This window comes from Alligator mississippiensis, chromosome 13, assembly GCF_030867095.1.
Source record: "Alligator mississippiensis isolate rAllMis1 chromosome 13, rAllMis1, whole genome shotgun sequence".
Classification (NCBI taxonomy): Eukaryota; Metazoa; Chordata; order Crocodylia; family Alligatoridae; genus Alligator; species Alligator mississippiensis.
This window is the reverse complement of record NC_081836.1, coordinates 43,943,336-43,970,783: the sequence shown is the minus strand read 5'-3', so window position 1 is coordinate 43,970,783 and position 27,448 is coordinate 43,943,336. Positions and strand designations below refer to the sequence as shown.

The following is a 27,448-nucleotide window of genomic DNA, read 5'->3' as shown; positions in this document are numbered from 1 at the left end:
GGTATTGGCTGGGTATCCCAGAGCTCATAGTCTGTGACTCAGAAGATTACAGATGGGGCATTTTTTTCAAAGTAGGAGGTAAAAGCCTTTGCCCCATCAATCAAAGGTTTGCCATTGACTTAAATAGGGTCAGGGATTTACATGGGAGCACCACACAATGGAGAAATTCTCAATGCTAACAATTCAACTCTGCCAACCTTGTTGAAAATATTAATAATTCATAATTAGCTTTACCAAATGGTAAAGTGTCCCTGGCTCCAGTTAATAGAAGTGATAGTAAGGGATAAAAGTCTGGGTCCTGCAAAAGTGACTTTACCCAATGCTACACAAATGCAAGAGGGGAGCAGCTCACCTGAAGCCCGGACTACACTAGCTCAATGTCATCTTCAATTTTCTACTGCATCATGTTCACTGATTTTAAAAACAAATAAGTAGCCACTGTGATAAATTATTTCAACTTTCTCCAAGACAGAAGCAACTGAATTTCACTCCATAACTTCTGCATCAAGCCCATTATTTCCAGTCTCAAATAAAGACTTCAAGTAAAAGAGAATTCTCCAACATCCTAGGCAAACTGCCTCTTAATTGCCCTTGCTATTAAAAACATACACTATTTCTATCCCAGTTTGGAGTTACAGATCCTATTTCAACTTCTTCTACATGCAGTGTTTTGTTCAACTGTGTTAAACATATTTTTAGGAAACAATTCACTATATTCCACATGAAAGCGCACAGATACAAAAAACAGGAGTTAAGTCTTTCACAAGACTATCTATACAGTTTAATAGCTGTTATCTTGTTTCCATAAGCTCTCTCTCGTGTCCATCTAAGCACTGGCATTTCAAATTTCTGATAGAGAAATAAAGATATTATTCATGGAATATCTAGTTTTATAAAGATGGCATAATAGAGTTTCATGGCAGGGTGAATTTCACCTGTTTATATGGGGCCAGTGTACGCACAACAGGGCCACTGTGCACAACTCACTTCTTATTTAAAACCATTTGAGGGCTTTCACGAGATGTACAGTAAGCAGTGCACAGCACTTGTGGGTAAAATTCACTCCTACTACCAACATAAGATGAGATAAGCCAAAATGACATTCAAGGGATGTCAAAGATTACAGATCAGACATAGTAAGAAAATGCCCTATTAAAAGACAAAAGGCCAGTAAAAATAACCTATGGTAATACAATGTCAGCCCCAAAGTTCAACCACATATTAGTTATTGTCAGGCAGGCTGTTTTCAGCTTTTGTTTTCCTTGGTTGTCATCTGAAGAAGAAGTTAATGATAACAAGGAACTGAGTCAGAAAACAGGATTATGATCCAAGTTTTCCGATTGGTTTCATGCTACAGTGTAAACTAATACAAATAAAAGTTCTAGAAAACTATTAAAAAGGACTATACGCTGAATATTTTCAAAGCAGTAAGTACTGTGGATCAAACAAATAAAATAAATAATAATCTTCCTGTTAGTCCTCTACAGGGGACATGCTCTTCCTGCAGAATAAGGGTGTCCATCCAAGAAGCCAACACACAACAAATACTGAGTTCCAAATTCAAATCCTCATTTTTTTTGCAATAACATCCCAAAACTGCAAAATCCTTTTTCACATTATTTAATACCTTATGCACATTATTTAATATTAAAAAGTGTATATCAATTGCCAAGGTCTCTCACTGGACAGATAAAAAGTGAATTTTCAGCTGGAATATGCATTTACATACACATTTCATATGGCTTGTAAAAAAGCATGTGGTGCATAAGTACTTTTTTTTAAATCACATGCTTTTCCTTTTGATCGAATGTATTCCTTACAATTATACATAGAATGCCAGGTTAGGTATTATTCACATTACTTATACCTAAATAAGAAACTTTCAGAAAGTTCAGAAAATTGTGGGGTAAGAAAAAGGGGGATGCATCACTTAGAGAACTAAAATTAATTAAAACACAACTGCTTGCAAGTATGACTCATGGTAAATGAGAAACTGGAGAGAAGTAGCAAAAGGTGCCTGTTGTCTTGCACTAGTTACAGCAGTTGTCTTTTGTGGCCCCATGACTGTTTTTACAGTGCGTGAAAGCAAGACAATATTACTGAAGGGGAAACCATGCAAAAAGTTAACCTTTCTATGTGCAATGAGTCCTATTCAGGCAAATAGGATACGTCCCTCTATCACGGGTGGCCAAAATCCAGCCCTCCAGCACTCCTGATGCAAGTCTGGCAAAGCGCTCGACACCACAGTACAATTATTCACATATGTGGACCTCTGACAACAGCCAACCCACAACACAGCAGCTGAGCATGCAGTCAAATGCTTCCATGTGTCATTGCGTCTGGTTAACAGAAGCAGGGGCAGCAGCGAGCTGAGCTCAGCATGAAGTGGAAATACAGGAAAGCTTTGCACCAAATGGGAAATGGGGCTAAGAACTAAAATGGGCAGTTAGCAAAGTGCAAGTAGAAAGTTGAGCATCAACACAAAGCATCAGCCACCCCCAAGTCTAATTTGTAACATCTTTTTGGGTTTCATTACTTAAGTCCTCCCTGCAATTGAAGCTTCTGTCTCTAAAAGTATGGAAACAAGCACAGTCTGAAATAATCACTGCTTAAACACGAAGCCTTTTAGTATGCCCCCCCCCCCCCCCCCCCCCCCCCCCCCAGCCAGTGTGCAAATCTGGTAAACTCATCCCTCTACATAAAGGTACACATTTAGATCACAAGGGCACAGTGTACATGACTCCATATAATATCCTCCAAAATTATTCCATTCTCATTTCTCATTCTAGTCTTGCAAACCTTACTGCACAGCTGGTGTACCTTACAAATCATTTCTCCATCTTACATTTAACCAAGACAGCTACTGAAGACTGGGGAAACACAAGTTGCATGGCCATAACAGGATCCCATGTTAATTTATAATGAGATTAGATCGTATTCTCCTTCTGAAGATGTATATGGGATGATCAGACCTTCTGTTACAGAAAATAATTTGCAATAAATGATGAAATCTCTATCATGAAAAAGCAACAGTTGTTTGTACTAGGAGAATAAGAAATCCTACAGACAGCAGACAGGGATGCAAATTTACCAATGTAGCACCAAGAAGAAAAGCCACTGTAAAGTCACCTGCAGTTTTGAGATAGTAGGTATGATACTGCCTTTGCTCACCAGGGAGAAATAGAAGTAAACTTCACCATATGAGTGACCAGCATCATAGTATTCAGCAGTTGTTCACAGCAAAATCAGGCCTGGCCTGTTCACAAAAGTTACACAATTAAGAGTGGTAAAAAAAATTTTTTTTAAATAAATCACTTGCTTGGCTACTGTAATATTTTGATCTTGGTGTAGTCTCCAGCATTTGTCAGGAAATACTGTAGTTGCTGCATAAACAGTACCACAATAGGAACTTTGCTTGGGCAAATACTGAATTGTTGGGTCAACAGTTTTCTTCATATGCACAATAGCTGACTACTACATTTAGAAAGGTATATTTTTCTGAATTTTGTTGCCAGACAGAAAGCATCTGTTTATATTTTGTTTATTCAGGACACTTTAGATCATTAGGGAAAATATAAATGCCACCTCTCAAACTTAGTGATCACACTTCAGCAGCTGAAATGACCAAACAGTTAAAATTTATTTTACATAATAAAAAATGGAGATTTAAAAATATCTAGAGCCTAATAGGAAACATGCTTTCATACATTAGGGGTATTTGTGCAGTTCTGGTATTCACATAGGCCTGTGGAAATAGGGGGATGAGAGAAATAGAACATTAAATCCATGAAAATAAAAGGAAAAGGGAGAAGTGCAGTGTGAGCCTGTCACTAACAACACAATAACCCTTGAATGTGAGAAACATTAATTTCCATTGGCTACATCAAGGCTGAGCACAGGTTTTAGGCCACAGATGTGTGCAGTCCACTGAAAAATTATCCTTATTACAGAAATAGCAGAAAGATGATAAAATGGGTTCCCTCCCACCTACTGCTCTGAAACAGAAGGGAAATGGAAACAGCTGCTGCTGGGCTAACCAAGCACAATTATTGCCAGTGGCACTGGTAATTAACTGGCTAGTTGGTCCAGATTTGGACAATCTGGCCCAGAAAAATAACTGGCTAGTATATGTAATTGTTCTCCAGATTTGGACCATCTGGTGCACAAATATAAAAGTCAAACATGTATATACTCTTCAGCATGAAAGCTGAACTAATCTGCATTTGAACTCTGCTCTGTACACATTCACAACTTGTCATTCCAAGCGACATGCCGGTATAGCCATGAGTAGCAAAAGTTCAAGCAATGGTCTCTTTTCATCAGCCTTTTTCTTACTATTTTCTCCTTTTCCTGAAGGGTGCCTCTCAAGTACCAAAAATAAGATCATATGTGAGCTGGAGAGATGGACACGAACATCACTGTGGCAATATTTTAACTATGATGCAAAACTGGTGTGAACCAGTATAAACTAGGATTCTTCACCAATGCTGTGCATCTGCACTAGAGGTTTGCCCCAGTGTAACTAGTCATACCACTGCAAAACCCCATCTACACACAATCCTTTGCACTTTAGCTGAATTGGTCAGCCTCTCATGAGGTCTCTGCACTGGCATCCTCCTTTAAGTAACCCCAGCTGAGTGAATGTCAGCCAATTACTGCCCTTTATACTCTCCCCACCTCTGTCAAGCTGTTTTAACCATATACATTCTGTCCTCTAAAATCCAGAAAGGGATGTTTTACAAGGGTGGCACCCTAACATAGTAACTTTCAAATACATGTATTTTTGAGCTCCTTGGGAAATAAATGCAAAACATGCCTGGGCCCACTGCCAGGAGGATCCTTTCTGCCCCGAAACGGGATGGACTTGATTTGCCGCTATTATCTACAAACCCAGGCTGTAGCAAAACCCCCAGTTTTTCTTTTTTTTTTTTTTTTTTAAATGCATTTCCTCCCCTTCCCCAGCCATTTCTGGCTTTCTCTCTCTCTGCCCTCTCTGTCCCTTATAAGTGATTTCAAGTAGTACTAGGTAAGCTAAGTTCTTGTATGCTATTATTGTAATAAGCCCCTTTTTATATATTGTAAATAGTGTTCTGTTATGTTTGTATTGATTTTTACTGTTGTATATTGTATTATATTGTATTCCTATCATTTGTGCATTGATTTTTATTGTTTCATATTAATATTGTATGGTTTAGGCCTGTGTCTGTAAAGTGATATTAAGTATCCATTCCCATCTTGTTCCCATCTTGTCCCCATGCCCCGTTCTGTAAGTAAGTTGCAATTCTGTAACCTCTTCCATGTAAATTGGTTTTCCTTGAATGCCTGAAACAAAAGAGTAAATGGATGAGTGAAACACAATGATAGCAGGACCCCCTACTAAATCACCCCATCAAAACCAATACCAGGACCAACGACCCAGCCCTTGGAACCACCCTCAGCATTCAAGAAACAAAAGATGAGGCAACCCACCATTGTGCCAAGGCTGCACATGCTCAGTAAGAACATCTGGAGCCCTCTGGAACAGGACTGACATTGCCTGGACATGCCCTCCCCATAGGAGATCAGAGGTAGTCTGCCCCATAAAAAGGAGTAGCGAAGACTGACTCTTTGGGGCGCCATCTTCACCTGGACCAGACCTGCTCCATGTCACGCTGCCTATCAACCCAGAGGCCCTGCCAGTGATGTCCTCTGCACAACATCTGCTGGAGAAAGACCCTGACTGGCCATCAAGGACCCCCTCCCAGCCTGGATAGGTAGCTATCACCCCCATCCTGCCTTCAACCAAGGACTTGGACTCTGTTTCTCTTCCCTACCTGGACTCCAACCCTTCCACTGAGTCTCTTTCTCCTGCTGCCATCATGTGAGTGTGCATGGGAGTGCTTGTGTGAGTGTGTGTGGGAACCAAGCTGTACAGTACAGTGTTCATTTAATAAAACTGTTACTTAGACCCCTGAGTTGGGTTTTGCTTTACTACAGTTCAGCCCTGCTCCAATCTCTGCTCTTCGCCCCTCTAACATTTCTCCCTCTCCTGCTTCTGGCTCACTGCCACCTCCAACACCTGTCCCATATTCCTGTGGCTCCAGCCATCCTGAGCTCCTCTGCCTGCAAACTGCTGTTTCTTTGCTTTTGCCCCATCTCCACTGCCTTTCCCCCTGATCTCTGCCACTGCTATTGCCCTATCCCCACTGCCTTTTCCCCGATCTCTGCCACTTGCTCTTTAATTACCAAGCACCCCAAGCATCGGTACCACAGGAACCAACACACACACACACTGTCACCTGAGTCAGTGTTTAACCTGTGTGAATGTGTATTGTGTATGATTTCAAGTCATTATCATTAGATGTGTATGTGCCTGAATTGGTGATAGGTATGCATATGCCTAGGCTGGTAATCTTGGATGTGTATTTGCCTGAGTTGGTAGTGTGTGTATGCACCTAACTGATTTCTGTGTTTGTATACACACAATTGTACACCATGCCCTCCTGATTAACAGCGCGATATTGAGATCCTGAGAGTTGGCCTGACCCCACAGGGCAACAAGGTCTGCCATAAATCCAAAGTATAATTTTCCCATTGCAGTGCACTGAAACAAACCGAGCTTATTCTACTTGCATAGAAAGGGAGTTTTGCTAGACCAGCTCTCTTTGAGCAGGTTGCCTGAGAGCAGTTGTGTGTGCTGCTTCTCCAGTAGCTCATCACCAAGTCAATGACCCTACGTACAGGATGCTAAGCAACTCTTCCTTAGCAATACTGAAAACAAGCTCTCACTGCTTTATGACGCAGAGAACCATAAATCTCACAGAAACTGGAATAGGAACATCTTCAAAGACCAGGCTGGTTGCAGTGTACAGCCACATGGCCCTACTGTAGTACAAATGACAATCTAATGATAGTAAATTCAGTGAAAGAAAGTATTGTTATCCCCATTTTCCTGATGGAGAGCTGAGACAGGAGGCAGCAAGCACATGACTCACTCAAGATCACACAAGAAACCAGTAGCAAAACTGGGAACTGAACCCAAATGTCTTAGCTCAACAGTTCCTAAACTGTGGGTGGTGACCCCAAATGGGGTTGACACATCAGCAGATGGGGTTGTGGGTATGGAGGGCTGTCGGTTGGGAGTAAGAGGCCATGCTAAGGAAACGGGGTCATGCTGAGGAAAAGTTTGGGGTTAGATCTTAGCGTGGTGTCTTGATCACAAGACCAGCATCTCTTTTAGGCCTTGTTCCTGCTAGATATTTTGTTTGTCTTTGGTGTTTGGTTATGCTTCGACTCAACTTAACCATACATACTACGCATGCTGCCCTGGCCACTACAGTTCCAAAAGAAAAAAGTTTGTGGCTTACCTTAATCATGACTAAACTCAGGGCATGCTATCATGTACATGTCAACTATCCCACGTTAACTCGTAATCAATAAATGCGAGTTAACCCTAGTATAGGCAATCCCCTACAAGGGACACAGGTGCCTAATTCCACTGACTGTCTGAAACCTCAGTCCCCTCCACTGCCCTATGATTAGAGCTGTAAAAAAGTCATCTGATGAATGCTGGCTGAATTAAAATTAGTCATTGCTACCATGAAAAAGGAAAAACCACAAAATATATCTAAGGCATTTAACATACCTTTAAACTGAAATTAAAACTTCCATGAAATCAATCACAGTGCAAAATTCAATGTATATTATCTTCTTATGCATGACCATCTTCAGTAATGCCATGTATGATGAAACCATTAACACAGTGTAATTTAGAAAGAGGTTTGATAAGGTCAATAGAATAAGGAACACGCACACTTGCCCAAGAAAAATATCTTGTATTAAAGAGCTGCAGCAGTTTTTTCAAAATCATAAAAATCTGGTGTTATTGCTGAAGAATCTCAATCACATTCAACCAAGAAAGATGGTAAGTCAGTGCTTTTCTTCCAATCACTACACAATTTTTTCTTTGCTCACTTTTATGGGTATCCTCCATATATAAGAAGATAGAGCAGCTAAGCAAACAAAAAGTAGAGCACCCCTGGATTCTGATATACTTTATATATAGTAAAAGTTAATTTTAGGGGGAAATGATCAAATCAGATTGACCCACATTCTAGCCTCAAACGAAATAATAAGATTAGACACAGCTCATATGCTGCCAATAGTTGGTTGGTTTTTTTTAAATCATAGGATTCTTAAAAGATATGTTCCTTTGAAACACTTGCAAAGAATGGTCTTGGTCCTTTGTTGTGCTTTTTCAGGAGCTCCAAAACATGAAATGGACTAGAAACTAACAATACAAAAAAAAAAGATGTACATATACATTTTAGCTGGTTAAAGCAAAATGTAATGTGTAGCAATTACAATGAAAAGGACCTCAGATTTTTTGCAAGTAATTTCAGTTTAAACAACCCAAAAGAGAAGGCCATTTGGTTCTTAATATGTAGCTTTTCAGTCTGTCAACACTCCTTTAAGCTGCTTCTTGTCCAGATTTGTATCTGATCCTGAAAGAGACTGAGCTCCCCAATTCCCCTCTGCTGACTCACCTGCACTGTACCTGCTCAGCATCCACCTTAGTCCCCATCTGGCAACAAGCCTCATACACACACATCCAACTGCAAGACCAGAGCCTTAGTTTTAAAAATGTCACTAACAGTCATTTTGCATTTCCTCCCACTGATCAAAGATTGGATTGATAGTAAAAAGCATGGCCAAGATTTGCAGAAGTGGCTGGTAATTTAGGATCCTCAATCTGAAGGAGCACAAATTCCAGGAAGTGTTGATAAACTGCAAAATGACAGGGTGCTTTAAACAGGATATTCAAATTTACAAGTCAAGTCTCGAAAGTACAAATGCTTACTCATAGGAGCATTTAGCCCATTGACCTGAGACAGAGGGCATAAGAGTAACTGCTCATCAATTTAACCAAGAGTGGTAAAGTTAGGCCCCGAAATGTTTTTTTTAACTTTGTAAAGAGAGAAACATGCACCAACAATGCATTACCAGAGACAAAACGCAAAAAAATCTATCGCACCTCTATGTGATTATGCAACTGTAACCTAACTTACGGCAAGAACATAAAGCATGACAGCAGCTGTAGAAAAAAACACCTCTTACAAACAGGAAATATGCTTGCAAACTAGGCAATACATACCTGTAGCAAAGAACCCTACACCCAACAGCAAAGTCCAGTCCTTTGTGCCTCATTATGTATTGCAGCAAGTTAATAAGCAATAATGAAAAGGAAGGAAAATAAAACTGCACAAGTGTGTTTAGTGATCATTCATCCAACAAAAGAGAAACAATGATCCATAAAGGGTCATTAATATTTCCTGAGGTATCTGATAGAGAATCAAGGCACCGTTGCTTTTCAATTATTCTATTAGCACTTACTGCACCTAATTTACAGGGTAATCTCTTACTAATGTGAGGCCAAACTTTGCCCTAAAATCAATGGCACAACTCTCAATCCCTTCAGCCAGAACAGGATTGAGCTCTAGGACTACTGGGTATAACTAAACACCAGAAAATAAAAAGTGAAAGATGAGGAAAACAAAAAAACACAACCAGATTTTTTAAAATTAGTAATTGATGGCAAATGTTTGCTACTCAGCTACACAGAAAAGACCTTGTGTGACTCAATCCAATGCCCAAATCAAGAGAACATCTTCCACTGTCTTTGAAAGAGCCATGGATGAGGTTCGTAGGTAGACCTGAGCTTAAAGCCTGGTTGTGCCTGGTTGAACTGCAAACAGAATCCAGAGACTCAATTAATAAATACATAGCACAACTCCACAGCACCCTTTTATTCCCCCTGCTCCATCCCCCAACTCTTCTCTCCCACCCGCAAGTGCTGCATAGTCTAGAAAAAGAACAAACAGAAAGTATCTATAGGATATGAAATTGCAGCAACACTTCAAAAGCAACCAAATGCTTTATCTGTGGTGGCTCTCCCCACAGTATTTGAGCGCAGAGTTCCTCAAGGACCATTTTAATTCTAAGCAGAGATGTGGAGTGGAAATTTTGCCAGTGCTTTATTTTTCTGTGGGAAATTTTCCATTTCTAAAAATGGATGCCAATAGCCGTGATGACAGACATTGCCGAGTACTGCACAAAAGAAAAACTCTGGAGCAAAGACATCATTTGGCAGGCAGCAGAGAATGCGTCTCCTCTCACACGGTGGAAGGGATACTGTAACACTTGCCTGTTGTCCAGGATTACTCTAAACATCCCAAGTATCCCACCAACAGCAGCTTCTTGTGAACAGAATGGGAAGGCTTTCAGCTCAATCAAGACAAAAAAGAGTAGACTAACAAATGAACGCACCGCTAAGCTTGTTTCTATTTCTCAACATTTCTTGCTTCTGGAGAATCAGTCAGAAGCACAATTAGTGAAGAAGATGCAGTGTGATGATAAGTTGCCCTTGTCCATAGACTCATTGGTAAAACCATCCTTTAGCAAAAGAGAATATGGTTCAAGTAGTTCTGAATCAGACTGGTCTCAATCTGATTCTGCAATGGAACTAATAAGTGGAAAAAATACTTCTACAGATAGTGACCGTGAAACTGGAGGTGCCGCAACAACCTCGGTGGAAGAGAGTTAAGCTCTGTGGAAGTAGATGAGTGGACAGCCGCAGCATATAATGCACAGTTCCTTGGGTGTGCTAAAATTAGTGTGTCAACAGTTTTCAGTGCCTTTGTTTTTTTCTTTAAATTTAAACAATAAGTGTGGGGGAAGTACATGCTATTGTGTATTGTCTTTACATTTTTGCAAGTATTGCAATAAAAATAACTTCTTTCCACATAAAGCTTTGAATTTATTCGAATATAACATTTAAACAACATTAAGTGTGCTATGTTTAATTTTTTTCCTAATCAAATATTTCAGTTCAAATACTTGTGGCTATTGGGATATAAAATTAACATGGGGGTACTTTTTTAGTTTTGTTTACTAAATACAAGTCAAATAAACATGCTAAATTAGATCACGCTCTATTTAGGGCATTGGAAAATTTTCTGATTCAAAATTTTCTGGAAAACCTACATCTCTGATTCTAAGAACCACATTCTTCCCTTGTTTACCCTGGTGTAAGTGTATCTCACTGACGAGGTGTTGCCACTAATTTCAGAAATACTCTAGATGTCTATCAGCATAACTAGGATAAACTACCCTGAAGGTCAAACCACAAAATTAAATATCCTAATGTTAACAGTTTGACAGTACAAGACAGTTGTTCGATCTAACACACCATCAATGGCACCAGAACAGGCAAATGAAATAATTCAGTGCTATTACTTTAGACCAGCAGCTGGCAACCTTTTAAAGTGCTGGGCCAGACTGATCCAGCTTAGGCCTGAGCCGAGGAGTGTGCAAAGTGGGCCCTATTCAATTCGGATTCGGCCCGAATTAGGGACAGTGATTCGATTTGTTGATTCAGATCACTGCCCCTGATTCCATTTGGCCAAATCAGAATCTGAAGGTTTGATGCTGATTCAGAGAATCAGTGATTCAGACATAGACACAGCTTTAAATGTTTTTTCTATGTACCTCTAAGTAGCAGGGGCTTGTGAACACTGCGATGCTGGGGCACATGGAGTGTCTTACAGGAGCACAGGGGGGCTCCTCAGCGTGTTTGGCAGCAGACCCAGAAGTGGACCAGAAGCACTTCCAGTCCAATTCTGGGTCCATTGGGGAGTAAGCTGGGGGAGCTCCTCCACGACCTCTCAGATCAGCAATCAGACCCAGGAGGCACCAGTTGCCGAGCCGGGGGGGGAAGGGGAGGAGGCCTCCGCACTCTCCCCGGTAGACCCAGAAGTGGACTGGAAGTGCTTCTGGTCCACTTCCAGGTCTGCTGCTGAGTGCACTGGGGAGTCCCCCGCACTCCTGTGGGATACTTCATGTGCCCCACCACTGCAGCATTCACAAGCCCCTACTAACTAGTGGTATGTAAAAAAAAACATTTAAAGCTGTGTTTATGTCCGAATCGCCAAATCTTTCCAAATCGATTTGGAGTGTTCTGATTCGATTTGGAGAGATTGAAGGGTCCTCTGGTTCGATTTGGATTCAGAGACGTAACTACCGAATTGGGCCGAATCTCTGACAAATCTAATCAGGGACCAAAACTTCACACACCACTTTTCCCCACAGAGGCATGGGAAAAGCAGTTGCTGCCAAAGCTCCCCTCCCACCCCTCCACTGTTGAATGCCACCCAAGCCCCATGTCCACAGGCCAGATCAAATGGTTCTGTATGCCAGATTTGGGTTGTAGGCCATAGGTTGCTGCCCCTTGCTTTAGACTTCATATCAAATAAGTTAGCACAGGAGGTCAGGGGTTGAACTAAAGTGCCCAACCCTACTCTCCAGCATGTATCATGGGATTAAGGTGCACAACTGTAGGGTTGCATTTTTTAAATAATCACTTAAGCATCCTGGATGGGACCTTTTCATGTCTGTTCTTATATAACCAAATTATATGAAGAAAAAATATGCTCAAGCCAGCCCTTTCATATAAACTCTTTTTCAGAAAAGTTCTGTTGCTGAGAAACATGCTTAAACCCAGATCCAGAACTCTGCTTGCAGTAAAGCTGTCCTACAAGCAAATGATACTTTTTTTGTCCTGCGTCTGGTCAAATTCTCCCTCAAAAAAATGACTACCAAGGCATGTTCAATAGACTATGAAATATGTATCTTGAGATTGCCAATGGACATGAAGGTCAAACACCAAAAGGGACAGTTTTACCCAGACTTTACATTGCTGGTGCAGAGCCCATACAATTTGACAGCTGCCCCATTATTTCTTACTCTTCCCGTGGAAAGAAGTCTTGCCCTGCAGCTTAGGGCTTCAGCTAGTCAGCTGCAGGTCTAGGAGAGGGACACATCTTCAGTCCTCCCCAGGACTGGTGCAACAACTCCACAAGCCGACAGCCAGATGAGCAATACCTTCCACTCTGCCTCAGCTTCAGATAAGCTCTCTCAAGGATAGGGTCAACAAAAATAAGATGTGATACCACCATACCCTGTAACTGGGAAGAAGCAGCAGACTGTCAAAGCCTTTTTTTTTTTTTTTTATAGCATAAACATATTTCAAGCCCTTTTTCATCTAGAAAATAAAATAGCCTTCAATCAATCAGTCTCATGTTTCATTAAAAGGAACCCAACAGTATTCACCTACAGCATTGCCCTACCTCAGTGCTTCTGAACCAGGTGCTGGGGTGCCCTGGGGTGGTGCCAGGTCCTTAGAAAGGTGCTGCAAGGTGTGAGGAGATAAGCAGATAAACCAGGCTCAAGTTTGTGCCTGCCTGGACAATTCCCCCCACCCCACTCCCACCCGACTGTGCAGCCCCTGCATACAGAGATAAGCACTGTAATATATAAATTAGTTTCTGAAATTGGGTACCACTCAATTCACAAAAGTTATGGAGGGGCGCCTTGAGTCCTATGAGGGGTGCCTCAAGTCCAAAATGTTAAGAACAATTGTCCTGCCTGGACAGGATTATAATTGCTCAGCTGAGTATCACAGACCCTATCCTGAGTTCCCTTTAGTTCAAATTGTATTAGCCTGTGCTTTCAAAGTGAGAAGAGATTTGATTTCTATCTTCAGTTTTCTGTGAAGTTCCCAATAGGCAGAGTGCACAGCATAGCAATCACCATGGATAGTCAGGTGGCCAGAGGCTTGATTCAGTATTTTATCACAGAAATTCTAATAAATGCCAGGCCTGATGTTGATCACATTACAGTCAATAGAAATATCACTGTTTGCAGCAGGGTCAGTACATGTGATCTGCCGAGAAATTGTAAGCTCCCACTTACGGTTGTTGCTCTACCAACCAAAGCAGCAGCATACTACCAGAAAAATAGCTGAATATGCCCAGATCTGCACTTAAAATACTAAACAGGCAAGACCAGAGCTCCAAGTAATTTTAGGGAACAGGCAGGAGGTTTTTCTCCTTCTAGAGTTTGCAGCTTAGGCTGAGATCAAACTACAGTTATTATCATAATTATTATTTTAATAAAAACTAGCAACTTATCAAAATATTGCACTCAAGATTTGTACTTGTGTTGTAAGACTGCCAAAAAGGGAGCGGATTCCTCCCTGCAGATGTACTGCTGCTACTAAAGTATGTGCTCCTGATAGCCAGCATCTCAGAGATTCTATTTATGCAACACTGTGATGAGACTCAATTTAAGTGCATGCCAAAATGTAAGCAATCCGCGGCATGATAGCAGTGAAAAATATTATTATTCTTCTGGTGTCCAAGCTAACAGCTTTGTTTACTCCATTTACACTTCTGCTTCTTTGTTTGCGTTCTATCCTTTCAGACCAAACTGTCAAACTTGAATGCCTAAAACAAGGCACCTGATCTATATTTAAGTGCATGTACAGATAGCTATACAGAGGTTTAAGTGGGAAGAACAGCTTTTAGGCATCTAAATCAGCATAACTAGGTGACTCAATATAGATTTGCATCTACAGCTCTAGCTATACTTCAAAATTCAGACCTTAGCTTGTAAAAAAATGTGCTGCTTTTCATCAGCTAACACTGGACATTTTTATCAGGTGTTTACTACTTTTAAAAACAGGTTTTTCTTCCCAACATTAAGAGGCTCCCCAGCAGCAGGCAGCACGTGCGTGCACGGAGATTCAATTTAAGTGTCCACAACTGAATGAATGGTCACTTAGCTGCTTTCTGCTCCAAGAAGAGCAGCAGACAAAGGGGGAATATTTATTTCAAGAGGACTCAGAAAGGATTAAGGACACGGGGAAAAAACATGACACTCCCCTCCATGATAGAGCCAGGTACTAGCCTGGCATGCTGTTCTGTTGACATCCCACGTCATGTGAGAGAGCTCCATGCCTAGCAGGCAGAGATCTGGGTGAACTACTTATGAATAGTGTAAATTTACAAAAGGATCCCTTAATCTCTGAAGGGTATCTATTGGTTTCTGGAAAGCATATGGAGTTGGGCTAGTCTGGCACTATTTCATTATTTAAGCCAACTCACTTTGAGGCAGTTAATAAATGTATTGCCTTCTACTGTTTTCCCTTAAAAAACACATTTTCACTGAGATATGTTCTCCTCAAAGGATGCCATTGTAAAAAACAAAGCTGACCCCAGATGAGTTGATTTAAGAGGAAAAAAAAGTGAGGACATTGCAAAAATTGAGAAAGCACAAAATACAGCATTAAGAAAGGTAAAATTAAAAACCTGAAGCATACAGAAAAAACCTCCAGCTGCAACACATCAAAACCCAAAATATACAGCCTCAGGACATATAGGGGCTGCAGTCTAAAGTTAATAACTACCCATGTTGCTTGGATCCAAGTCTTGGTTTTACCCAACTTTGCAGGGTCATCTTTTTCCTTAGAACTTATTTTTAAAAAAGAAAGGTCCCATTCATTAGTACTCTCTAATATTACAGAGTACAGAAACAGCAGTGATGTGAAAATAGACCATAATGCAGGAGGCAATAAGGATTTGACCTCAGTGCCAACCACACTCTTGTGTAAAGCCTTCTGTTCCTCAGGCAAGCTACTTTATTGAAATGATACTTGTCTATTCTAAAGTTTAATTCTGTTACCAAAAAAGAGCCAATTGCAGACACAGTATAAATAGTTTGTCCCTTAAGGGATCTACTAATCATTTCTGAAAATAAGGAGGTCACATGATAAGTGGCCTGCAGTGACCCCTGCAATATTTGACATAAAAAGATGAACTTGACAAGGTCACATCATGTGCAATACCAGCACCATAGGGCATTTTTACACATGTAAGCACCGCAGCGCGGGGTGGTTTTCAAAGCACCCGGCGGTGCGACGCTTGCAGTTGTATAAGCGGTGAAATGAGAGTGAGCACTCAGCAAATGGCGGTGGTGTGCTTTTGAACTAAAACACATAGAAGGTACTTTAGTTAAAAAATGCACCGCTGCCACTGTCTGCATGCTGACACATATTTTACCACTTATACAACTGCACGCGACGCAGAGCAGTGCGCATCAACATGTGTGCGGAACAGGCTCAATTAATCAAGTCTGCTCTGAATATGTGGATCTCTAGCACATCATGGGACCAAAAAGTATGTGTAGGGATAGAAGTTACACACAGACCAGTTTGTGTAATTAGAAACTGGCTTAAACCTGTAACAGAACAGACATTCAGGGCACATAAACCAGTTTCAAAATGGCCAAAACTGGTTCTGCCTGCCTGGTGTGATGAGCAGAGTGGCATGGCAGCGACAGCTGGAGGCCAGGGGGCCAGAATAGCTCCCCTGGCCCTGCAGCCTGCAGCTTGTGATGTGGCTGCAGCCACCAGGTGCTGCGCTCGGCAGGGGGAGAGGCGGCGGCTGCAGCAGGCAACTGCAGGGCCCACGGCTGCCCCGGAGCTGGCCCAGGCAGCCCTACCCAGCCAGCCCCCACCCATGCTGCTGGGCCAGGCTGTCACAGGGCCACAACCACTGGGACATGACAGCCCCACCCGGCCTGGGTGTGGGGAGCCGGGAGCAATCTAGCCACGCAACCCCCAGGGCCCCAGCCCAAGGTGCTGGGAAGGGCTTGGCCCCTCCACATCCACCCACAGCAGCACCCCCAAGCCAGCTTGGCTCAACCCCAAAACCCCAGCCACATCCACAGCCCTGGGCAGACAGCAGGGCCATGCCAGCCAGCTCTGGACATGAGCTGCTTCCCCCTTTTCCCACTAGGCACACCCCAGCTGGGATCCCTACAGGCCAGGGTGGGGGTTTAAACACCCCCCATCATACTTACTGGGTGGCCTGGCCACAGCCCCCAGGTCAGCTTCCCTCCAGCCTTGCGGAGGGAAGGGAGGGCTGCTCTAGCACCACCCAGCTTCTAGCCTGAGCCACTGCAGGCTTGTGCCTGCATTTCCTGAGTGAAAAGGGAATGTCTTTCTACTTGCAAATTGGTTTAAGCTCTGCATGCTAGACTGATCTGCAAAGGTTGAATCAATTCAGGCTCCGGCTTTTTGAATGTCTGTCCCTAGACAATGTGACCTTCAGTATTTCTAGCTCCTGGGTTGGAGGGGGTCAGTCTGCTCCCTCAGAGACTAAGGTCTTCAGTTTAGCAAGGCACTTACCTATGTGCCCGATTCTGAGCATGTGACTTGTGTCACAGAAGACATAATCCCACAGAAGTCAGCAAACTACTTCTTGTCTTAAAGTTAGACAACCCTCCTTTATAATGACCCTACACAACCTCTGATGATAAATAAGGCTCTGGTTTGCTGAGAGAGCTGTCCATCATACTGACCCATCTTCCCTCACTGTTTTCTTGTGTTTCTGTATCTAACCACTGTCCTTATCTTATACTTAAGACTGTAATTTCTTTGGGCCAAGAACATTTCTGGGTCAGTGTTGACACAGCACCTAGCAAAGAGAGGTCCTGATCCATGATGAGAGATGACAGGTGCTACAACAATACAGATATCTTAAGTCCTTTGTTGAGTCAGCAAGTATAATCTCTCAGAGCCATAATGATAGTGAATATTATATTTGTTACATTTGCTATTTAGACTGTAAGCTCTTCATGGCAGGGATCTGTTCTCCTTCATATCGGTAAAGCATCCAGAACACAGACGGCACCATGCAAATGAATAATAATTATATATCCGCGTGGGTCATTATTGTGCATAATGTAAATGACTTGCACTGATCCAAGAGGAAATTTTGTCATTTTGAAATGAAAAGAATGAGGAAAAATAATCATTACTTCTTTGATGCTATTATTATAAGAATAATTACATTTGCAAGGCCAGAATCCTCAGCTGGCGTAAACTGGCATAGTTCTACTGACTTCAGCTGGTGGAGATTGGCAGAGCTCCCCTGAAGATCTGGCTATCATTTTATCTAAAGATCTCAAAGCATTTTACAAGCAGCAATTATTTAAGACCCCTAACTATGTGAAACAAGCAAGCTTCATTAACGAATTCTGCAAATGGGAACACTGAGTCACAGACAGCCTTAAGGCTAAAATTTTCAAATCTAAACACTGGTTTCAGATGCCTCCATGTCTGTGTACCCAGTCTGAGACACTGGTTTTCAAAGGTACTTAGCACCAAAAACTCCAATTGAGATCAGAGGAGTGGCAGGCACTCAACCTGGGCACCCGACAGCTGAAACCTCCAAAAACTAGAAGCAGCTTTTGAAAGTGTGATTGCAAGTACCTTGTTGACAATGACAAAACTCCCTGGTAGTGCTCAGAAGAGAACCCACGTTTCTAATGCAACGCTCTTCTTTTTTAACACAGTTCTCTTTGGTAGTGTCATACTACATGAAATTAAAAAAAAAGAAAAAAGAGAGAGATAGAGATGGAACTGGAGCCCCTATCAGTCTGAATATGAAACTTAAGTACTTGTAAATGTTAACCATTTTACATTACTTCTATTTTGACAAAAAATTGGGTCTCTCTCCAAGCCACAGTGTCTTATCAATTTAAGCAGTGAGTTTTATATCTGAAGGACTTCCACTACTGCCTAATTCTAAACAGGAACAAAATTGAGTTCCAGCTCTGAAAGAACTTTTTACATTGTTAAGTTTGGAACCATTAACATATCTAATAAATAACCTTTCAGCATCACATTTCCATTTCCCATGAACAGCTGTTACTGAGCTATGTCCGCAAACTTTCAATAAACACACACACACACACACACACACACACACACACCAAGTTCAACCTTTTTTCTATGACTAAAGTTAACAACGAAATACTCATTGAATCTAATGCGTGCCAGATCTAGCCCTAGCTACACAAAGAAAATCAGAAGGAATTCTGATTCAAATCCATCTTCGAAAAAAAAAGAAAAAGTCACGGCATGTAACAATATCTGCAAATTGTACACAATTCTTGCTTTTATCCTACTCCTGTTTCTTCATCTTGCACTAATAAGATGTTCTGCTTTATATACTTCACTTTCAAAACAGAAGGGGAAAAAACATTTTGGAAAATATTTCTCAATATAGCTCAAAGAAATGACAGGTAATGAGGGTATTTTATACTGTAAAGAACCATTTGCAATACTTGATGACAAGTAAATGGGATTTGTAAACGTCTCCTGTACAACAGCTGGTCCTCCTTTGCTAAAACAAGAATACTGAATAGACTTTTATTTCAAAGGGAACATCTGCAAAGACCTAGCGTATATTTAAAAAAAAAAAAAACAACCAGAAAAGAAACAATGGCCTGAAAAAAAAAAAGAGACTTCCCATGGCATCCCCAATTAATAAAAATCCATTTCATGTAAAATTTTCCCATAGCCTCACAGAAAAGATGCTTAATGAGATAACTGCTACAGGAGTCCATGAATCTAATCTGGCTCTAAAGCTGTTCTTAAATAATGCATACATTAGTTCTCTGTTGCTGAAAAGATTTGTTTGTTTTATTAACATGTGCCTCCTTAAGTACTAAGTCTTTGTAAAATTATTGTGCAGTTCTCTAGCTCCAGATGTATTATTCTCCCCCCCTCATTATAAAATGATTAGTTGTCTCCGCTGTCCTTTTCAATTGTTATTAAAGTTGTACTGCAGCGCTATTATGCTCGTGATAACTAGCAGAGCTGTAGTGAATGGTCAAATCAAGATGATAGACCCGTCTTTTTTTCTACTATGTCCGAGCCTGATCCTACTGAGAGCCTCTCTCAGTACACCCCTCTTATATTCCCAGTGCAATCAAATACTGTGCTCAGATGAGCGAGGGATTGACGGTTCTGATGCTTAGTTCACACAAGGCTGAATATGGCATGAAAAAGCTACCTCACATGTACACTTATTTAAATCAGTTTGGCCTAGAACAATTAAAAACGAACAAACAAAAAACAAGCCCCAACTACAACTGCTTTTGTAGTTTGTCCCTTTTGCTCCCAGTTCCATCTATTCAGAACTGGAATTCGCAGGACCATACTTCCCCCTATCCAGACCAAACACAGCGAGGAAGAAGCCCTGAGGACTGAGAAGGGATGGATGGGAACCATCCAGCTTCCCACCCTACAGCATACCATGGGTGTCAACTCTGTTCCAACACCCAACAACATGGGGTGAGCCGATGTGCAAGGCACACTGTGAAAGGCCCTGCTTTCTGAAAGCTTTTGGGAGAAGGAACAGCTGTTTGATAGGTGGGATTTGGAAAAGTGCTGGACTGCTCCTCGCTTTCCCTCTGCTGTGTGCATTTCAGCTAGCTGCCCCCAGATATTTTAGAGCTGCTGTTAGTTGACTGCATTTTAAAATAACCAAGGCTGGTTAGAGCTTAGGGCAGATGGCCTTTTTATCCTTATCAGTTCAAAGACGTTAAACAAATGAAACACGGAAAACCAAACTCTGGTAATAACCTTTTGGCTTCTTGTTTTTTCAACCTCATAGAGTTTATCCTGCACATGCAGAGCTGAGCTCTGGGGGAAGAAGAAGGTCTATTTCTTTTGCTGACTGAACACACTCTACTGGCCAGCCCATGAACTAGCACTGGACACAGCCTCGCTTAAACCATCGTTCCAGCAAGAGAATAAATATCAGATTTTCTACTGTGCAAAAGAAAGAGGGTAAGAAGCTCAAGTCAAAGGGGGTAGAGGGAGGGTGGGGAAAAGACAGGTGTTCCTAAAAATCCCTGGAATTTGCGAATCCTCTAAACCAATTCTTCATGTGCTAATCTTTGCCTGGAATTAAACAGAAAGGGAATCCTCATTCTCCCCAAATAAGTAAGATCCCCAATCCTCTCATTTAAGCGCTCTGCTACATGCTGAAAGAAACGTATAATTTCTTAAATATTAACATACAACATTTCAAAACTCAAGAAGAGCTTGGATCCTACATCATCAGGCAACAGATAGATTTCACTGCACTAACATATTAACAAAGTTACTCTACCATATTATACACAATAATGAAAACACAATGGTGCTGCATAACACATGACATTAAGGAAAAGTCATGCAGCCTACAACAGTCACACTCAGCAACTGAATCCAGGAAGAAGCCACAGCTGGGTAATGCAAGTGCATCCATTGCAATGCATAACTGTATGTCACTGCAACACTGAGTCTGAGCTAAGATTACAGCAGAGGTTATGCTGTCACATTCCCCTCATCAGCAGCTACCCTGAAGCAGAGATCTGAATTCCTCTTTTCTTTCATTAGGCTTATAACCCAAAACATCCACCAAGAAGCCACATCCACCACCCCTAACAAGCTGTGTTTAAAAATTAGAACTAACATTACACTTACTCCATTCTTGCAAAAAGCTGTTTCAGTGCTTTTCAAAGATAAAAACCTTAAAAAAAACACGCAAGTGATTCTCAGAAGATTGGTTAATTGCTGTTTACTATCAATACTTATTTTTGCTGAATGTATAATGCTTCTGCAAGTATTTCTCAAAAGCTGCAAAAAATTATGCATTGTTACAAGTACCCACTTAAGTCAATACTGCTAATAGAATGCATATTTCCTTAAAGACATCTATAATGTGGTTTAATTAAACATGGAACAACTGCAGGAAACTGGCTTGTGAGAAATGAAAGCTCCAGCTGTAACTAGCCAGGGGACCTACCGTAGTAAATTTTTTCCAGTTGTCGAAAAGCTCAATTCAAAATTCTAAATCTGTCTCTTCATGTTTGATACATACCACCTTTTTATTCCCATACACAGAGCAGGAGCAAAAAAGGGAGTGAAAAATAATAACGAAAGTAGATGTTGGTCATCTGTAGCAATATTCAGACAAGGATTTTAATAGGCAGAAGGTAGGACTTTATACGGTCTATGTGAACACCAAAAGATAACCAACTTGAAGGACACAAAAATCAAACTATAGTTAAAATAAATGGTTTGTAGGTGATAGGTCTAACATAGTAGCCCTCAGCAGAAACATTTAAGGGCACTGTTAATATGGTTATGGCTTCTGCTGAAGAAATGGAAAGTGATCAAGCTATCAACTATTTCAAACAGACTGAACTATTCAGAAGTTCCCTCTGGGCACACCAACAAGTATTGTAACTCAAACTCCCAACTAACAGACTGAATGATAAATATGCTCTGGGAAAAAAAAAAGAACTGCATTCTGTGATCTTATGATTACTTTTTTTTTTAAAGGAGCAGAGTAATACATAGCACACTGGAGATACTAACTGTTTGGAATGGTTAAACTTGACATATTGTTTGACTATAAAATGGGACTATTATATTCAGACCAGCCAACTTCTGAAAATATCCTAAAACAATCTGATATAAGCAAACTGTTGAACGCTTAGGTTGAAAAGGAAAGTCCAAATCAACTCAGTACCTAATTTGTGTTCTAGCATGAAAAACATGCACAAGAAATCAAGAGGCGTCTTCTCTCACACTGATTTCAAACAGGTGTAAGTCTACTGACTTCAACAGGAGTAGAGTAATCCTGATACATCATATCTGAAGTCAAAATCAGGTCCCATATTCCTTAATCACTTTTTGAACTAATGTCTTTCATCCAAATATAGTTTCTTGTCTTCTTGTCACCAAAATGCGCATTGCATTTAGGGGAAGAAGGTCAAACACTCATAGGCTATGAGCATTGTTAATTCTGCCTACCAGTTTCAGTGTCAGGGTGCTAAAGCAAAAATTGCAATAGATCACATTTACTCAACTGCATTCCATTGTGCACATTTTAATCAATATACGGATGATGGTTTGAAGTAATTTTAAAGACAATTGCTATTCCCATGATGCGGTTTAAGCAAAGCCTCAAATGCTGTGAAGTTATTCTTAAGAACTGTGGCTAAATCACCTCTCCACACAGCATTTGAATATTGTTTCTATAATATTATTTTTGTTAAGGTTCTCACTGCTCAGTCTGACATACAGTTACTATGTAGCTAAAGTGAAGATAACATACACAGGACACATCATCTAAATCAGGGTGGTATAATTGGTGGCCCATGGACCACATGCATCCCACAAGGGGTTAAGCTGCAGCCCCCCAAGCTCCTGCCCAGGCACTGCTCCCCACATTGTTCTGGTGCAACAGCTTCTCCTCCCTCCTCTGGCTGCCATTTCCTAACCCCATTCCAGAGAACAAGGCAGTGTGGTGCAGGGCAAGGAGCTCAGGATGAGTCTGAGCCACACACAGGTGGGTAAAGCAGGGATCATGCCCGTGTGGGGCAGCAGGGCAGAGGGCCACCCAATGCAGCAGCAGGGAGGGCACCCATGAGGGCACATGTTGCACCACAAGGAACAGGAATCACACTTGCATGATGCAGCAGGGCAGGGGGGCAGGGGACAGCACTTGGTGCAGCAGTGGAAGAGGGGGTTAACCATGCTCTGCGTGGCCTGGTGGCCCATGGCTTGCCTGGTGCGGCCCCCACGGTTTTAGAAGTTGCACAGCCATGATCTAAATCACTTCTTCATCAGGAACTTGATCACTCGAGAGTTAAGTCCTTAAGCAACTAGTAATTTCTAGCATTAAAAAAAAAAAAAAAAATCACAGTATTCTAAGCACACATGTCCATAGTGTTAGAATAAGTAGTGCACGATGTAAAAAGCACCAAAACAAGCATTTCCTTCTGTACATTGAGCCTCACACAGCCATTATTTCAGGCCTTTGTATGACAGCAGCTTACGACCTTCACTTTTAGTAGTAACGCTGGCTACGCAGCCCATGCAATACTGTATTTTCTAGGAAGTGCTGAGAGTTTTAACGTAGGCTTTGAAGTCTTATTATTTTATATTCCAGAATATGATAATTTGATGGCCTCCTGCAGTCAACAGCTCAGAGGCGACTGCTGTTCAGGACCTCAGGCTGAGCCTGCCCCCTTCTGGTTGGTTTCCTTTGATTTTATTAGGGGCAGATGAGAAGAACTTACTTTGGGTCTAATCCTAGACTCTAAAGATGTGTCTTTTGTTTTAATTAATAAATCCAGAAGTGGCAAAAACTAAACACAAGGACTTGACAAAAAATGAAGAGAGGGTAGAGAAAAAGAGTAGATCTACAAGGGGGAGAAAAATAAAGGGGGGCAGGGGGAAGAGAGAGGGAGACAGAAAAAGAGTACCAGGAAAAAAAGAATAAGGTTCGAGGGGTAAAACCCCAAAACATACTGAGACATTAAAGTGGAAGACTGTGGGGAAAAAGAGAAAGAAGCTGTTTAGTAAGCATGAATTTTAGAGTTTATATCTAGAAGCCAACTACAGTTGTGCATGCACTGTACCTGTACATTATTTTCCAGAGAACTGTCCCTGAAATTCAGCAATAAAACGTTAAATCTCCTCTGATAACGGGGAATAATTTCATGCAACACATTTGTGGCTCAGACACATTCAGACATCTATGAAGACAAGTCATATCAAAAAGTCATATCAAAACCTACGCTCCCCCTTTCCATCTTAGGATGTGAACCAAACCAAACCCAGGTACGTGCACAGCTGGAAGGGGAAAGTGCAAAACTTCCCTAAATGACACTGACGTGGAAGTGAATTAAACCGAAGCTCGTGGACAAAGGGTGCATCTCTGAAGCTGAGGAAGTAAAGTACCTGTTATATATATACTGAAAGGCGCTTGACATTAATTTCCTGAAAAACAGTGAACCTATAAACATCACACAGCCACTTGCCAATCAGAAATGTAATTAGAAATACACCCCCTCACCACCACCACATTTCTGAAAACCCAGTGGTTCCCGGGGATATAAATAAACATTTGGGGGAGGCAAAGGAGGGGAGAGGAAAGCCGAGAAAAGGGAGAACATTGAGAACGTCCTCTAGCTCGCAGCGGCTAGTGCGCTTGCATTGCATTTCATCACTGGCTATCTGCTGCTCCAGATCCAGCTGTGCAGGAAGACCAGCATCTGGGCGGGTTTTCCCAGGGTGCGATCCCATCCGAGACAAGACAATAACATCCAGGTGGTTAAAGCGGCCTCCCACAGAAGTGTCTTTCACCCCAAGTTTGGCAGGTCCCCCCCAAGTGAGCCCCAATGAAGTCTCCGAGGAGGACTTTTAGGAAGAGAGGCTCCCATGACAGCCCTGTCCTTCGTGGCAGTGTTATCACCCGGTGTAAAAGTCTCGGCCGGCCTCAGGGCCTGGCCAGGGCCAAGCGGAGGAGCGGTGCGCGCCGTGCCCGGCTCCGCGGGAGCCTCCCCCGCCCCTCCGCCGCCGCTGCCGCCGGGCCCGGCCCGGAGCACGGCGACCTGCCGGCGGGGTGGCACGGATGGCGGCCCCGGAGCTGGGCCAAGCACTCGGCGAAGTTCCCCCGGCTGCCCTCGCCTCCCCCCGCCGAGCCGGTCCCGCACCTACCAGCGCGCGGCCGTGCAGCGCCGCCGGCCCCTTGCGGTGCTGATGCGCCCGGTGGTCGCTGCTGCCGCCGCCGCCGCCGGCGCCCCGGTCCCGCTTGTCGCGGCCGCCGCCGCCGCCGCCGCGCTGCTCGTCGCCCGGGTCCAGGCTGGTGAAATTCCACACGACCAGCGTCTGCAGCAGCAGCACCGTGAGCGCCGCGATGAGCGCCGAGTGCGAGCGCCGCGCCAGCCGCCGGCCGCACGGACCCGCCACCATCTTCGCCGGGGCAGCGCTGCTGCTGCTGCTGCCGCCGCCGCCGCCGCCGCCGCCGCCTCCTTCCCCGCCGCCGCCGCCGAGCTGCCGAGAGCCCAGAGCCGCCGCATCCGCCGCGCACGGAGTTTTCAGACGGGCTGAGCCAGACGTCAGCAGCGCGGGAGGAGGAGGGGGCGGGGGAGGAGGAGGGGGCGGGGGCGGGGGCGGGGAGGAGCGGAGCGGGGGCTCGGCGCTGCACCCCCGGGGGGCGCATGGGGACAGGTGCGGGAGGAGCCGCCGGGCGGGGCTTTGTTTTGCATCCTTGCAACTCCCCTGGTTCCTGTCCGGAGCCAGAGATCGGGGATGAGCAAGTTGATCCCCCCCCCCAGCAGGAGTGAGATCCCCTGGGGGGGGGACCCCAACCAACCTTGCACCCACACAGGCACATTTCCAAAGCAAATCAGCCGTTCCCCTCAACTCCCCTTCTCTGCCTGGGTTTTTTTTTTGTTTTCTTTAGGATCCCAGCTTGGCTTCGGAGGGGCCTTTCAAGATCAGCCTGGCTCCAGGCATCCCGCAGCTGCACCTCTGTTCGGTACCCCCAACCCATGTCGAGACACTGGCCAGGCACCGGATCCGCACTCCTCATGCCCGCAAGAGTGTGCGGACTTAGATCTCGGAAACAAACACGTTTTCGGCTTTTCTAAAGCAAGCGGGTGCTGGGACTCAATCACTCTACACACACACACACACACACACACACACACACACACACACACACACACACACACACACACACACACACACACACACACACACACACCCCCCAAAAGCAGTGCCAGACACAGAACGGGCTGTTAAAGAGCTTAAATACTATTAGTTGCAGAATCGCTGCAATTTCCTGCAGCCGGGTGACGCTTCACTGTATGTTTGGGTCCAAGGTGACTACCCCCATCCTCCCACTTTCTTAAGAACTGCAGCTGTTTCCAGGTCAGTTTAGCTAATGGATTGTGTTAGCTCCTTTTTCCTTGGAATGGGTAGGAGGGCACTGGTCTCCTAACCTAAAGCCCATAACAGGAACTTTTTAGATAATAATAAAAATGTATCTATCTGTACCAAATTGCATTCCTTCTTCAAGCCCTGCCTTTAGGAGCCAAATCTGCATGTTAAAAGATCAACCAAATCCGAGGGCCTTTTCTAGCTGGAGTAGGAGTTTTAAATACTAAATATAATTTGAACTTAAATGAGGAAGTGAACTGCTAAACAGAGCTTGCAGCTTTTTCTTGGCGTTGTTTAATTTCATACCTTAACCTTAACAAAATATGTAGCAAGATTCCAAAGGTACTTTGTGTTTAGACTGCAATAAATAGCTTTGTGATACCAGGAAACACTTGTTTTCACAAACAGTGTTCTCTGTGGAGGCTGTCAAGAAGCAAGACAAGTGAGGGATAAACAAGATGAAATAGTACTACAGACATTAATTGTTTTTCCAGAAGATGTATATAATTAGGTAAGTAGACGTGTAAATGTTCAATTATTGTTCTTTATACTTCCAATCTCAGCATCCTTATGATCTGATACTGCTCCAAGTACAGAACATCTGGCAGAAGAATTGAAGTAATACAGGTCCTAGGATGAGTAATCCGTTATTTTTCACAGATCACAATTTTGCATCTCCTATGTCAAGTGATAGCTTTGAGAGAAAGAATCAAGGAATTATTCGATAAAGAGAGGGCTCTAGTTTCAAACGGGTTTTTTATGCTGATTAAAATCTGTTGACTGAAGTAATGGGTCTAATTTACAGTGAAGTGAGATCTGAATCAGTTCCAAAACAGGCACACACTTTTTCAGACCAGGTATTGTGTAAAGTGGCATACAGCCTTACACGGGACTTGGAATACAGAGCTCATGAATCACAAAGCAGTAGGTCTAGAAGGGACCTCCATCTAGTCCAACCCCCTGCCAGGTGCAGGATCATCCCTATGCAAACCA

General features: G+C 42.8%; 1 protein-coding gene across 1 annotated transcript in view; it reads right to left on the bottom strand.

Annotated features, from left to right (window-relative positions):
- The window catches only part of XYLT1 (xylosyltransferase 1), a 322,048-nt gene extending 296,444 nt beyond the window's left edge, over positions 1 to 25,604 (bottom strand). Inside the window, exon 1 of the mRNA XM_059716654.1 lies at positions 25,229 to 25,604. Coding sequence (XP_059572637.1) covers positions 25,229 to 25,483 — 255 coding nt within the window. The 5' untranslated portion in view covers positions 25,484 to 25,604. The remainder of the gene's footprint in view (positions 1 to 25,228) is intronic.
- Between the last annotated feature and the right edge of the window lie 1,844 nt (positions 25,605 to 27,448).